General features: G+C 42.7%; 2 protein-coding genes across 3 annotated transcripts; one reads left to right on the plus strand and one right to left on the minus strand.

Moving 5' to 3' along the window:
- Nucleotides 1-60: 60 nt before the first annotated feature.
- Nucleotides 61-2,667, minus strand: LOC140856911 (SHUGOSHIN 2-like). Of its 2 annotated transcripts, none has more exons than XM_073255130.1 (10): nt 2,437-2,667; nt 2,103-2,354; nt 1,965-2,002; nt 1,743-1,851; nt 1,598-1,621; nt 1,342-1,410; nt 1,194-1,250; nt 1,002-1,110; nt 859-919; nt 61-758 (listed from the first exon to the last, which is right to left on the minus strand). In XM_073255130.1, exons 2-10 carry the CDS (start codon nt 2,292-2,294, stop codon nt 416-418), a joined length of 1,002 nt encoding a protein of 333 aa, XP_073111231.1. In that variant the 5' UTR covers nt 2,295-2,354; nt 2,437-2,667; the 3' UTR covers nt 61-415. The 2 variants fall into 2 exon arrangements, with proteins under 2 accessions (XP_073111231.1, XP_073111230.1); XM_073255129.1 differs by having other exon boundaries at nt 2,103-2,287; nt 2,437-2,665.
- Nucleotides 2,668-8,760: 6,093 nt separating this feature from the next.
- On the plus strand, nt 8,761-13,967 carry LOC140850829 (probable pectate lyase 5). The gene is made up of 4 exons (XM_073256058.1): nt 8,761-8,980; nt 9,042-9,942; nt 10,026-10,231; nt 13,698-13,967. The coding sequence occupies exons 1-4, from the start codon at nt 8,808-8,810 to the stop codon at nt 13,900-13,902; spliced, it is 1,485 nt and encodes a 494-aa protein (XP_073112159.1). The 5' UTR covers nt 8,761-8,807; the 3' UTR covers nt 13,903-13,967.
- Nucleotides 13,968-15,222: the final 1,255 nt, after the last annotated feature.

The raw sequence follows: 15,222 nt of genomic DNA on the forward strand, positions 1-15,222 counted from the left end.
CATTTGGAATCATTCCTGGTGAAAACACTAATGAATGTCTCAAAGCTTACACAAGACAGATGCAAAATCTTTCGTTCATAAAGGCAGCAGTCAAAAACTTGACTTCATTTGAGAAGGATGTCATATAATTGTTTTGGTATAGTCTGAATAAAGCATCAATTTTCCCAAGCATCCAGAATAAGAATACTGTTCAAATCAGTCCGGTATAGTATTGTGATCATTCACAAATGACCAAAATACCAAACCTCTATCAATTAAGTTTCACTGAGATAATTCATTGGGGAAGGGAACAGAATGTAAGATCATAAAAGAACACATTGTGCACACCACACAACATTCCCGATCATGAAGATTGTGTAGCTGTCAGTGCCTAAGGTGGCCATCTCTGGGTGGCAATCAGGTTGGCTATAACCATCTAGTCGTCTCTTCTCATTTTGACATTGAGAGGCACTTCCCTGTAAGAACTGACCTTCTCAACTGCCCTCCTCATAGGCCTGCCAAGAGATGATCTCCTTGACCCTTGATTCTGATATCTTGGTGAGCTCTCCTCTTCCTGTACTTCAACCTTTACGGGGTTCGGGATGGCAACTGAAGTGGGTTTAGCTGAAGAAGAGTCTAGCTTAACAAAAATTTCTTCATTCATGTGATCACTGGTCAGCGATCGGATTGGAAATTTTATATCTTCTATCTCAAACAATTCCTCAGTAGGTTCGCAAAGTTCAGCTTTCAGATTACTGGATCTCCTTCTCAAAGACCTTCTGCTAATATGGAAGGCCCGTGAACAGCATTTAATACTGGATTCAATGATGAAAAACATGAAAATGTATCATCACTAACTCGAAGTAAAGCATGCATTACCTTCTGTTTTCACTCTTCTCCTTTGCTGGAACTTGATGAATCACTGTAGTAGTTCCCAAAGCTGCAAGAATAAATAATGAGAACTAGAACAGTGTGAAAATGTCCGAGATAGATGTCAGATATCAAGAAATAGTCCAATTTACATCGACTTCTCAGTGTACGCTTCCGATTGGCACTGCTAGTCTTCTGGCAACCGGCTGGATGAAATGCATCTGGCACAAACTCAGCCAGCATGTCCTTATTCTCCTTAAACTGTCAGTTTTTTGTAACATTATCAGCATCAAAGTGCTTGGAAATAATTTTCAAATGTTAAGATAGATCAACTTGCTAAATACCTCAATCCCTATCTTTTTGTCTAGTTGTTTCTGTTGTTTATAAAGTTTCTTCACATCCTGCGAGGAAAAAATGTCTTTACTGATTCAGAATTCACATGAAAGATTAGCAAAAAAATGGAAGATAAGGTAAGGTTAACAGTCGCCAGACCTCCAGTTCTAAGGTCTTTGCTTTGAGATTTGCTGTCATGCATCCAAGCTCGTGGTGCATTGCTTTTAGCTTCATTTGGATAAATACAAGATCAGAAAATTTGACTAACACCAGAAGAAGTTCTATTTGTTCAACTGTAAATTCATGAAGAACAGGATGAAGAAACTTTCTAGCTTCCTTCAAAACCATGACATAAGTTTCCTTCCTGGTTAACCATCCAGAAGCACCTAAAGCAAAGTAAGAGAAGGCAACTTACTCTGTCTTTACCCAGATTGAACTCCTGCATTTCAAAAATAAACATGGTAAATGGAATTTTGGGGGAAAAAAGACTAAAAGAAACAAAATATGACTCTATAATCGATGAAGGATAAGGAAAGGGGAGGATAAGAAGAGGGACTAACCGCCAGCATCTGGGAGTTAGCTTGTGCAAACTGTGCATTCTGCTGATGGGCTTTCTGCAACATGAATCGGACCTTCTGCAACTCGATGTCATTCATCTCAATGATTTTACTGTTTGATAACCAAAATCAAAGACACAAGAATCAAAAGAATTCCACCTGAATAAAACTAAAGAGAAGGGGTGAAAATACAACGAACATCAATCTTTCAAGGGAAGAACATACTTTTTCTCCTCTATTATCGTCAAAAGAGCAGAATTTTCCTGGAATTGGGTCCAAATCCACCAATAGGTCACAAAAGATCCCTCTTTTAACTCTCAAGAAGAGAGGATAACGAGAGATGAAATCAAGAATGGGGTTTACCGTGAGGAGCTGGGAAATGTAATCCTTAGCACTCACAGCGGGGACGACCTTCGCCATTTCTTGGTCCGCCGCCTTGGATCTTGGCGACCTTCCAATACTCGTCAAATTGGTGATGTCCGAGAGCCTCTTCCTCCTCATCAATGGCGTCATGATCTTCTGATTGCTCTCCACTTTGGGAATTCCCGCTGCCATCCGGTCAAGAGTTTCATTACATCCCAACTCAAGCAGAACAAGAATACCCAAACCCTAACCCTATAATAACATACAAGACCCAGAAGAAGAGTAAAGGAGGGTTTTTTGAGGGGAAATCTGAAAGAAGAGGGAATGGAACTACCTCCAAGGCCTCCAATGGCGTCGGTTTCTGAGTGAAGAAGGCCAACTCCCTCCATGGACGACCAAGAAGTGAGCTCCCTAGAATTCTCTCTCTCTTGTCACAGTTGCCGATATAGAGGTAAATGAAGGGAAAGAAAGAGGAGGGGGAAAGACAGCGGGTTGGAAAAACAGGTTCGGATAGGCAACGACTATCCGAAGCTGGGTAGTCCGGGTCTAGATTTCAAACCAGAATCCAAAGCTACCATATTTCGGCACTCGGGGGCCTTTTTGGGGCTCGCTCATTCGCTAAGATTCCAACCCTCCCGGACCCTGGTAAGAGAAAAAAACGAGCTGCTAGAAATTTTTATTACTTTTAAGTCCGAAAAATTTAAATTTTTAAACTCCATATTTAATAATCCTACTTTGGATGTTTAAATGCAGACATACTAGCATTTATTCTAGTAGTTATGATCTTATTGAGTCTTCGGTCGATGACCATGCATACTTTTGCTCATTTAGCTTGGTTGACCGTGCGGTATGTATGACATAGTGTGCACAACATGAATGCATGTTGTTAATAATTTTGGCCATGAATCTTAATATTATTTGATTTTCATATATATAATAGAAGTGTTGCATATATTAGAAAAATTTAAATACTTAATTTTAAATTTATTTTCATATCCATGATACTTATTTCACATATTTCAAAAGATTTCTATGCTTAAAGTTTAAATTTATTTCCCTAATGTAAGTGTTACAAATTTTAAAAGATTTTAAACACTTAAAATTGATGTTTGAATTTAAATTTAGGCTGACTTGTACATCATAGCATATGCATTATAGGATCCTATGTACATATTATTGGCCTTTGTAATATGCCATTTCAGGCATACTATAAGATCTTTATTGAGATGGTCATTGAGGACATTATGGGTCTTTTCAGAATTGGTTAGACAAAACGTATATAAAAGCTCCAGATCCAAGGTCCTGAATACAAGACAGAATCAAAATCTTGTACGAATTATTTACTATTTCAAGTCCTTCTATTATTTTACTATATTTTGAGAGCATCTCTTCCTTTCTCAATTTTCTTCTATTAACTTCTCTTATTTTCTCACAATTGAAAGATTCTTTTGGATTGAATTTTCATGCAATTATGCTTGTGATGGGAGGTTTTGGAGTAACCTTGGTTTGTAGTACTTTGAGGATGATCTTGTTAAATACCTATACAAGAGGATGAAATTTGTTTTTGAAGAGAATTGGAAGTGAAGATATGAGGAGGCTGGGGTTAGGATTTTTCGCTTAGAATAGATAGCCTAAGAGACCACATCTTCACCCTTGAGCCTCTTGTACTAATTGAAGTGGCTAAAATGGTTGGTGTCAACTTTTGTTTGTTTTCTTTTAGCATCAAGAATCGGCAATTCTTAATCTAGAAATACAATATAGACCCCGATTATCCTTTCTATTTTGATCTCCATTGGTGACATTTTTCTCTTGTAAAGGTGATATTGAGAAGAGCTAAAAAAAAAAAAAAAAAAAAATCTTCATCTCTATCTCTCCTCCTAACTCTCTCTCTCTCTCTCCCTCCCTTTTTTTTTTCTTCTTTTCTTATTTTCTTCTTCTCTCTTCTTCTCTCACTCGCTCAAAAGCATCATGGAACCCATTATTTTATACCCTTTAAGCCATATAACTCTTTCATATACCATAAGAAACCACCACAGCAACACCCCACCCTCTCAATTTTTTCCTTTCTAGCAAAATCTCACAATCTCTCCCTAATTAAGGTGGGGCCGAAGTTGGAAATGAAGTGTGATTCGAGGTTCTCATATTTACAGAATTTATATAGAAGTCCTAATTTGACTCTTTTTTTAATTGCATGTCATAAAATCAGCTATCACAATATCCTTCATCTTGGTTTCCATTGCCAAGCTAACCAAAAGATCTAGTGATGCCTAGAATCTATTACCTATCAAAGAACATTCCCTCCCCTAGAGGTAATAGCTAGCTCAACTCCTAGCTTGCAACAAACCCTAGTACCAATTAAAATCTATTTATTCTGCTATCTAAGCTCTTTTTCAGAAATCTTTTAGGGAATCTCGTGCTGACTGTGGCTTCAAATGAGAAATTCTTTCTTGTGACCTGATGGTATTGACTCGCTTTGATCTAAGAGTCACAAAGGAAAGAGAGATTCTACAACCGCAGGTGCGAAGTGCGGTAGGCCTGTACCGGGGGAACCCTCAAAGATCATTTATCCAAAACTGCACCATCTCGAGCATCACATCTCCAACTCACTGCACACATCATCAGAACTCCACCTACAACCATATTTCTGATCATTAGTACCATGATGCCATATGTTATCTTTAGAACTCTACCTCACACTAAATATTCATAGCCACCAGAGCCTAATGCACAAGTGAAATTAGAATCCCACATATCTCTGGGACATACCATGCCCCTACTCAGTATACGCACTGCCATGAAACATTTGGAAATTCATTTTCTCTACACTACCTATCTCACAAACTAAACCATGCATTAACTGAATCGTAGTAGACTTCCCTAACCTCAAAGGAATTGAACCAATCACTCCTACAGCAAACATGGTAAGAACTTCTAGCATCCAAAAATCCATACATCATTATACATGCTCATACTTTTGGAGGCTTTAAGAATTTTTCCAGCATCAATGTCGTTAGCAGGCACAGACGCCATCATCGTATCTACAGAATCACCACCATTCTTCTACATCTAGGCATGTGGTCATATTCTTTAGACTGATAGCACCGTGCCTTGCCCTCTCTCTAGACTTGGATCTCAACAATCTACTACCACAACCGTTCTCCAGTGATCTTCCCCTCGTTACTAAAATGGTTACATAGTTCTAGTGTTACTAAATCATAATTCTTCTTGACCGATCATTCATTTAACATTTTACACTATCACCTCTAGTATGCAGGTTCTTAGTGGCTGCATACCAGTAGAAGAAGTTGAGAATTCACACTTGCGTTTACATACAATTGAAGACAGAAAATAACCATTCTACCAAACGAAGACAGAGAATGACTTCTTAGTGAATCATCACATGAGTTATTGTGTCATCCATTACCATCAATTAAAGGAAGCAGAAGTTTCCCATCTAATATAGATGATGTTCACTTCACTGACTTCGTTGCTCATGCCATACCTACATGTTTACATTTGAATTAATGCTCGAAAGGGCTTCAATTCTAAGTCTAGCAGCTCTATTTTTCTTTTCAAATGGTCGGTACCATAAGGTCTATGTAAACTATCTTCCAAAGATTCACATCAAACAAGCGTGCCGATCATCTCCATATTTTAGAAGGGTTTGTTCCCCAAAAATACTATTTTCCATCTCCAAAGCTTCATTCCACCCAAACAAAGAGCAAATAAATTTTTCTGGCAGTTTGAACAATATTTACACGGCCCGGAGCCCAAGGCCAGAGCTTCTCAGTCATTCGGCCTATTAATACATCAATTCGAAGAAGAACAAACAGCTATGTTGCATAGAGTATGATCCCTAACTTGTGCCACCTCATCTCACCTGACTAGGAGATAAGCTAGGATAAGATAACATGTGGGAAAAGGACTCATTCAAGAAATTACATTTTGCGTGAGCTTCCACTGTGATCTTCTCTTACTCCATAGTCCCCAATTGCTTTCCAATTTGAGCCATTTGATCAAATCCATGTCCACCATGACCATGACAAGCGACAAGGGCCGAATCAGTCCTTTACCTTTACGATCCAAAGATGACATGGCCACCATTCCAAGTCATCATCACAGAATCATCCTCACGAACAACTTGCATGGAAAAAGTTTATGATCCCAACACCAAGTACTTGATTGACTAAAACAATATGTGGAAATGGGAGTATGGCGTAGCATTTCTAGGATTCAAGCAAAGCACACCAAAGCATGGGAAATTTTGATTGTTTTCGTAGTTGCATGAATCTGTGAACCAAAAAGAAAAAGATTTAGGCTATGCACAGCCAGGTGAAAAAGGAGGTAGAGATGAGCTACCTTTAGAAAAGAAAAAGAGGGGAAAAGGAGGAGAATTGGATGTTCCTTTATTTAAATCCTCTCCGGCATGAGCTCCATACTTCCCTTTCTATCGCACAGGGGATCCCTTCAGTAGTATGTTATCCAGATCTGAGGGTAATTAGAGCTGCACATACACCACAACAAACTTAATTCAAATACGTACATATAGCTTTCAGTTTATGGAATACCCAAAAAATCATCATATAACGTTGTTCTCCGTATTGTTTCGAAGGTTAGATATTTATCGATCCTCCAAGCAATTCTAGGCACAGGATCTTCACCCCAAAACCTAGTCAAACTAGCTCACCTATCCCTTTGGCAAAGGTTACATCACAAAAACCTCTGTCAGTACCATAGATTAACAATGAACCAAAATTACCAGATAACCTTGATAGGGTTTGAACCTCTTACCTCCTAAGAAGATAGGAAGGCCTGTTCCAAGGGTTATTCATGGTGTTTCCTCTATGTTTAATTTGATCAGTAATTTTCACAGGAGAAATGTTACCGTCATATAAAAATCTCATGCAAAGAAGTTACCAAACTAATTTGCAGCTCTCCTGCAGCTAGGATAATTTGCTTTTACCAAGTCTTTCCCCTCTGTGTATCGATGGTTGTAGGCTATCCAGGGACTTGGCCCAAGCCTACGGCACAACCCTGCAATCTCGTAGTCCCTCGCATTGTCCTTGCACATACTCATTGCGCCCACTTTGCTGACTTGGTGTGACAGGGTTCCAGGTACCCAGAATGGGATTCTTCCACTATTGAGGCCTTTACGAGGAGCAGAGGGTGCGAGATCTTTATGAAACAAAGAAAACTCAGCGTCCAAGTACACAGAGTTGTCAACACTGCAGTACGATGAAGTCTTTATAGTAAAACAGCAGTAGAGAATTTGGAAGTCGAATGATAGTAATTTTGCAATCCCAAACAATACAAGCCCAAGTCATCCGATTTCATGACAAATGAGACAATACTCATGATGAAAGGCAGGCATGTAGATATATGGTTGCAATCTACCAGTCATACCAAATTTCCAAATGGCAAGAATATTTGCTAGCACATAAGGACAGAACCATTATTGAGTTCAAACTAGAATGCATCTTGATGCCTCATACAATCTGGTTTTGAAGATGTTCCATATTGCAAGACTGTCCCTCGTGTCTGATACTTGTTCTCTAGCAGTTGCATAAGAGTCATTGTTCTTCAAATTTATCAGTGAACAATGAAGATGATCTTGAACACATAATGCAAATTATAAGCAAGATGAGTTCCAAGGAGTATGGCCAGATGGATGTGCAAAACAAGCAAGGACACTATCAGAACAAGGACTCTGCCAGTTCCTTTTTTTATAATAATAATAATAATAATAATAAGAAAAAAACTTCAACTCACACTTCATCACCCAATCGTACACGAGCTTGTTAACAAGGAAAGCATTTTTTGACAGGGCATGTTCGAAGCTCTATATACTGTAATATTATTTTGCACTTATACTGCAACATCTATTCCAAAAGAAGATTAAGAATAGTTATTTATAGGTAATGACATTTATCTTGATTTTTTTATCAAAAAGAGGAGAGAAAAGCCATGAAAGAAGGGGAGAATGGGGAAGAACAAAATGCCAAGCCTTCCGGCAACTTGCTCACCTTCCCTTTTTTTTCTTCCTTTTTCTCTTCTCCTGATCTCCTCTCTCTTTATATATCTTGCCCTTTTCAACAGCATGTTCCCCCCCTACTCTAAATAGCTCAACCCTTTGATTGGTTCATTTAGCAAGCAAGGAATGTGAGGAGGGACGGGGGTTGTATCTTTCACTTGAAAAAGGGATTCACTTTCCTTCGCGCGAATCCACCGTTGGACCGCGTAATGATCGTTTCGTAAGCTGTGCGGATAGATGAACGAGAGGGTTCGGCGTGCTTTGAGATTGCACAGGGAACAATCCAACGGTGGATCTAGCGAAAGAAGACCCATCAGTGAACGAGAGGGTTTGGCGTGCTTTGAGATTGCAGAGGGAACAATCCAACGGTGGATCTAGCGAAAGAAGACCCATCATTCTTTCGCGCGACAGATACAACCCGAACTCAAGAGGGGGAGAACAACGAGGCGAGCGCCCCATCTTGCCTGCCCCGGTCCCAACCTCTTCGATCCCCCAACCCCATCTGAAATTTAAAAATTAGAAATGAACCCCTTGTAATCACCATTATCCATTAATTTAACGTCTTATTCTTCCTAATTATTATAAATAACCCCACCCCCATTTCCCCCCAAATCCACATCTTCCCTCCTTCCCCCTGCCACCCATATCCCACCACCGCCCCCACCTCTGCCTCCATGTCCTCCATCGCCACCAAAATGCTCCACCGCCTTCTCCTCCCCACCTACATTCTCCTCCTCTCCCTCCCATTTCCCCTCCCCGCGGACGCCGCCGTCCCACTCTACTCCAACTCCACCCACCACCCCTACGCCCACCCAGACCCCGAATCCGTCGTCCGCGAAGTCCAAAGGTAATCCCCTCTCAAACCCAGCTTTAATCTCTCATTCTCCTAACAATGCCGCTCACCTCAGGCAAGTGGAGTCCTCCCGGCGGCGAGCCCTGCTCCAGGCCAAGGAGAAAGACCAGTCGTCGTGCCTCACCGGAAACCCGATCGACGACTGCTGGCGTTGTTCCGGCGACTGGCATTCCAACCGGCAGCGGCTTGCCGACTGCGGCTTGGGGTTCGGCCGTGACGCCCTGGGAGGCAAGGGGGGCCCGATCTACGTGGTGACCGACTCCTCCGACCGCGACCCGGTGAACCCCGCCCCCGGCACCCTCCGCTACGGCGCCATCCAGGAGGGCCCACTCTGGATCGTCTTCGCCGGCGACATGACCATCCGCCTCAACGAGGAGCTCATCGTGAACAGCTTCAAGACCATCGACGGCCGCGGCGCCAACGTCCACATCGCCGGCGGCGCCTGCATCACCCTCCAGTACGTCTCCCACGTCATCCTCCACAACCTCCACATCCACCACTGCGTCCCCGCCGGCGAGGCCAACGTCCGCTCCTCCCCGACCCACTACGGCTGGCGCACCCGCTCGGACGGCGACGGCGTCTCCATCTACGGCGGCCGGAACATCTGGGTGGACCATTGCTCCCTGTCCTACTGCACCGACGGCCTGATCGACGCCATCATGGGCTCCACCGCCATCACCATCTCCAACAATTACTTCTCCCACCACAACGAGGTGATGCTCCTGGGGCACAACGACAATTACCCGCTGGACCTCGGGATGCAGGTGACCATCGCCTTCAACCACTTCGGGGAGGAGCTGGTGCAGCGGATGCCGCGCTGCCGCCGCGGGTACATCCACGTCGTCAACAACGACTTCACCCAGTGGGAGATGTACGCCATCGGGGGCAGCGCCAACCCCACCATCAACAGCCAGGGCAATCGCTACACCGCCCCCTCCAACCCCAACGCCAAGGAGGTGGTGACTTCACTCTTGCTTTGGTCTTTCGGGAGCAAGATAAGATGTGCCTGCGGAGGACTAATCTAGTGGAATATTTGTAGGTGACGAAGAGGGTGGACACGGACGAGGGGGATTGGGCGGGATGGAACTGGAGGACGGAGGGCGACATCATGGTGAACGGGGCCTTCTTTGTGCCGTCGGGGGCGGGGTTGGAGGCCACCTACGCCAAGGCGGAGAGTGTTAATCCGAAGCCGGCCGCGCTCATCGATCAGCTAACCATGAACGCCGGCGTCCTCGGTGGGCCCAGGTATTCATTCAGATCTCCGTTTCTCTTACCATTTATTACGGGTCTTTGTTAGTTTAGTCTACAGTATTTGTTGTAGACTAAATTGTCCTTCTTCACATCTACTAGGGTTCGGAGTGCTTTGAGAGCTGTGCGTGACATGATCGATGGTTGGTTCTGTGAAAAAGACCGGTCATTCATCGGAGCAAAAGATACAACCCGAACCCCATCTAACAATCGTTAGGAACCGTTTCTTATTATAATAGCGTTGTAGGAGGTCCGTTAGTGAGGGATACAGCGCGGAGTGCGTGATGAGAGAGAAGTTGCGGCAGCTTAGTTTGGGTCGCGTTTCGGGTGTTCGTGGTAGGTCTTTTAATACTTTTTGCCAGCTGGAGTACAAAAAGGCGCGACTCTGGATTACAGGGGTAGGGTATCCAGGATCAGCTGTTGCCACAAACTCCTCCTCAGGGTCAATAGCAGATAGGTACTTGAAGCCGTGGCTATTGTGTCGTGGAGAAGGCTGTCTGCTGTTTTTCTGATAGTCTGGAGTTGGGAATTCAAGAGTATGTCGAGGGTATTTTGGTGCAAAAAATAAATTTTGAAGACAGCGATGGGGACAAAACCCTAGTGAGAGGGTAGGCCAAGAAAACCGTTCGGTCCAAAGGAAACGGTGCTTTTGGATGGGGAAACTGCCCTTGCAATCAAATACGGTATTCCTGACGGAAGAAGGGCCGCGAAATGGAGCTACGGAGGACGGTGGTGTACAAAGATCATGAAGAACGTCACTGCATATGGAGCTGGACGGTGGTGAGTTTCCCTATTTCTTCTATTACATGTTTTGGTTTGTGGTTAGGCTGGTCTACTGCTATCTACTGCTGGGCTGGTGGACCTAGTCCGACAATAATTTCGCCTTCTGCCGGTGGACCTCGTCCCGTGCATTCCTAATGTCATCCTTTTGCAGCCTTTCTTGGACTTTTGTCCCGTAAAATTATTCTTGGTCGCTTTTTGTTAGATTCACTCCCACTTTAGTTGCATTTCATCGGTCCTTTCTCCGTTCCCGCTTAACGCCACCTATTTCAGACTACCTACTCGTCACCTAGGTACCCTATAATCTTTGTATAAGCTCCATCTTCACTCTATCCGAACTCCGAAGTCATTCTCCTATCTCAAGATGTACTGGGTTCTACTGCCGTCCTAATTTAAAATCTGTAATTGGTGGTTTCTACATGCTAGATGCAGTAACAAAAAACGCAAACGTGAGAATAAGTGTAAAATCAGATCTTGCAATCTTTGAGGCACATACAAATGCTTCTTTTTCCCCTTAAGAAACGCTTCTTTTCCGTTACCTGCCTCGCCACTTGGAGTACCCGGTTCAGGAAAGGTCCAAAAGGAACGCGACTGCCGTCTGAGACAAAAATAAGACGACCGTTGTCTCAGGAAAAACATGACCGTTGGATTAGAAAAATCGAACTTTGGCCACGGTGTTTGTGGGAACGGGCAGCGGTCTTTTGGTTCGGGTATCGAGTCAGTTTCTGCTTTGACTAAATAGTGCACCCACTTTGGAACCCACACCACAAAAAATGCGCTGACTGTAAGTGGGCGTGGCCATCTGAACTCTGGAGGCAAGGTGCGCCGAGGGCCGTGCCGCGTTGCGTAAGCTTTTCCTTTCCTCTCTCAATTCTAAAATGACGGTGCCAAAGTCCGCAATTCATTAGTGCGAGCGAGGAGGGTTCCTTTGAGAGAGAATCTGGAGGGTCCCACCATTTACAGCCTGTGGGCCCCGCATATACAGTAACCTGTCTGTACTCTGGGAGATAAACCCACTCTCTTGCCGAACAATATACTCCTTTGCAAAGGAGAAACAGGATAAGCGGACCTCACAAAGGTAACGGAGAATTCCGTTTCTCCGGTTTCGGCCTCTGCTTCCTACGGCCTGTGGGATCCAGAGGAAGGGCCCGGGAATGGATCACACGGTGGAGAATGACAGCTACCATTATAAATGCTTATGACCTGATGAGCTCGGTCCAAAGCACATTAATTATATCATGGAATGATTGTGGCATCACTAATGTACAAGAATTATGAATTGCCAATTGGCAACAACATCCTCATCCTAGGTGAGGATCCTCTACTCGGCTTCGTTTGAGGTGGTTTTTGGTCAATTTTTAGACATATTTATGAGATTGGTTTGTGATGAATGCACGATTTAAGTGGTGTTACCGGGCGAACTGTGATGATAGTGTCGGTGCTGATTTAGGTATCTGTAGTGCAATAAATTATAAAAGGATGCCCTCTATTGTACTTTTAATGGACTCAGCATGTTCTAAAGGGTATATATAATATCTAAAAAAAAAAACAAAACTAGCTCCGGCAATGTTAATGCCTTTCGATGGAATGCCCCCAAAACTGGATCTCAGCTAGTTTAAGAATCGAACGCCCTGTACAAAACTTCAAGAAAAGCATGGAGGTTGTGATAGTGGAATATACTGTCTATTCTATAGCTGGTAGACTTTATTGACTATGAACAAAACTATTTAGGATATGTTATTTGTAGAATCAGAGGATATATGTTGTTGAGCTGTTAATCGAGGGCTCTATAATGGCAGAGATTCATATAATGGAGCACTAAAAAGCCTGGATGACATCATAAGCTAAGGGTAATTCTTGATTTTTTTTTTTTTTTGGGATAAAGCATAATCCTTGAAGTTACTAATGGATCGTGCCGCTTTCGTTGACAATGATGCATATAGATATTTGCTATAACTTGGGCTGTAGAGTCCGTGGGAATCTGACTAAATTTTCTCAGATCTACCAAAATTTGTCATATAGCATGTTGCTCGAATTACTACAACCTGGATGGTAGAAGATCCATCGCAAAGATTAAATGAGGAAAACATATTTCCACTGCATGCACGGTTTTTATATGTACTTGTATCCTTTCGCCGCATCATCATGTGATTGGAAGTAGTTTTGAATCTTGAGAACAGTTTTCGCTCATGTGCTGCCACACCGGTGATGCGAAAAGTGCCTAAAAGTTCTGAGTTTAACATTACTCAAATGTTAATCCGGTTAAAGTTATAAGAATTAGATTCTTTTCACGTGATGCTGCCGTGCATTTTCTTGCATCATTCACACACGCACACACATTCATAGAGGCTAAATTATCCCGTGATTGATATAGTAATTCTACAAGGCAAAAACTGTAAGACTGGAACGCACACAAGATGGACCCGGATGTATTACCAAAAACGTGGCTCCCACAATCTCTTTTATGAGATCACGCTTAAGTCTTAGATATTGGAGGCGGTGTCCAAGTGGTCTCAGTCCCATTTTTGGGGGTTTGTATGCTGTATCGCCCCTTTGGGATATCCCATGGCCTCCATCCACGAATGTATAGATGTGAAAAATATTCTACGTGGAATAAATGCACGAGGACTGGTACGTGGTAGAGGTTCCCAGGTGCTGATGCTGGCGTTTGTGATATTGACAGGGATAACGATGTGGGGACCGGCTATGCTGGAGTCAACGTTGGAGGGACCGGCTCGACAGCATACAGCGGAGGAGGATATGGATCGCTCGGGATGGTGTTTGCGAGCGGTGCACCATCGCCTCCTTCGCACTGCCGCTGCTTTTTATTTTTGTCTTCCTTTTTAATTATTGCTCTCCTATCTCTACTGAGCTTGCATCCTTTGTAGTTGTAGACCTGAAAGAAAAATTCTTTATGAATGAAATTTCAGTGACGAATATAAGTCATTTTGTAGTTGTGGAGTTTATGACATTAAAATTTAATCATTACAATGTTATAAGTCTCTAGGACTGTGTCCATGTCCGCAAGTTTTACTCCACTTCTTGCAGGAGTCCACCTCTTGGAGCATGGGCATAATATGCCAAGCACTTGCATGATTATGCCAGAGAACATCAACTTGAGGCTCACGGAGCTAAATCGAGTTAAACCAAATTCCCGGATATTACTGTAAGGACGTGTACTTAGGATTAGTCTGATCCATCTTATTTAACGCTTAGGTCTGATTAATATTCAAACACTGATGCTTATAACATGGCTTACTGCCCCCTTCTCCATTGTTACCTTGGAACTCGCATAATTGGACCCAAGCACCATATATGGAATGGTATACAGAAATTTGTACCATCTTAGTTGTCCTAAGTTTGTATTATTTTTCATTCAGGTGCATCATGTGATGCTACTTGCATAAAAATAAGACACTTCCATTTTAGAATATTAGAAATTGAAGTGACATTCATTCCCTTCCAAATCCGCTTAGATTGGTGTAAATGGGTCGAACGAGAGCCATACGGGAAGTCGCTTTGACTGCAATTTAGGCCAACTAATTGGTGGAAGTAGGTTCCCACCGAGCCGAACTTAGTTTGGATGACAATTATGGGTAACCAAAAAGGCTTAAATTGTACATGCCAATAACTATGGAAACCAAGTTTTATAATGTAAAAAATATTGCGTAGCAAAGAGCTCTCCTAGGACCTAAATTATGTAGTGTTTTTCTGCTTACGTCCCATTGGAATTATTTGTCAGTATAAGGACGTGTTTGTCACTCGTCTTTTTTTCTTGAGGAGACCACGCCAGGCAACTGGCTCTCAGGGAGGCAATCCATGCAAAAATGTTGTGGGAGCTTTACGTACACTTAGGTGTATCCTTTACAGTGGAAGGAGGTGAGCTAAATTAGAGTGGGGATAGTTAAACTAGAATTTCTCCATACACAATTAACAAAATCTTATCTTTATTCACTGTAAGTGAGGGACCTAATTAAGTGACCAATAGAATCCTAGAAAATCCGCATCATCTTGACTTTTTGACCAAGTGGAGTTTGCTTTCAAAAAGCGGCAAGAAGGTGATAAATAATACTAGGCCTTTTATTCAAGCTAAGAGTAAAGATACCTAACGCTAGATGGAAGACCAAATTGACTTGATCTCACTCTACTTACCGCGACAGCTCAACCATACCAGCTCCATCGAGGTTTGGGTAATTACGTATTCTGCC

This window comes from Elaeis guineensis, chromosome 4, assembly GCF_000442705.2.
Source record: "Elaeis guineensis isolate ETL-2024a chromosome 4, EG11, whole genome shotgun sequence".
Lineage (NCBI taxonomy): Eukaryota > Viridiplantae > Streptophyta > Magnoliopsida > Arecales > Arecaceae > Elaeis > Elaeis guineensis.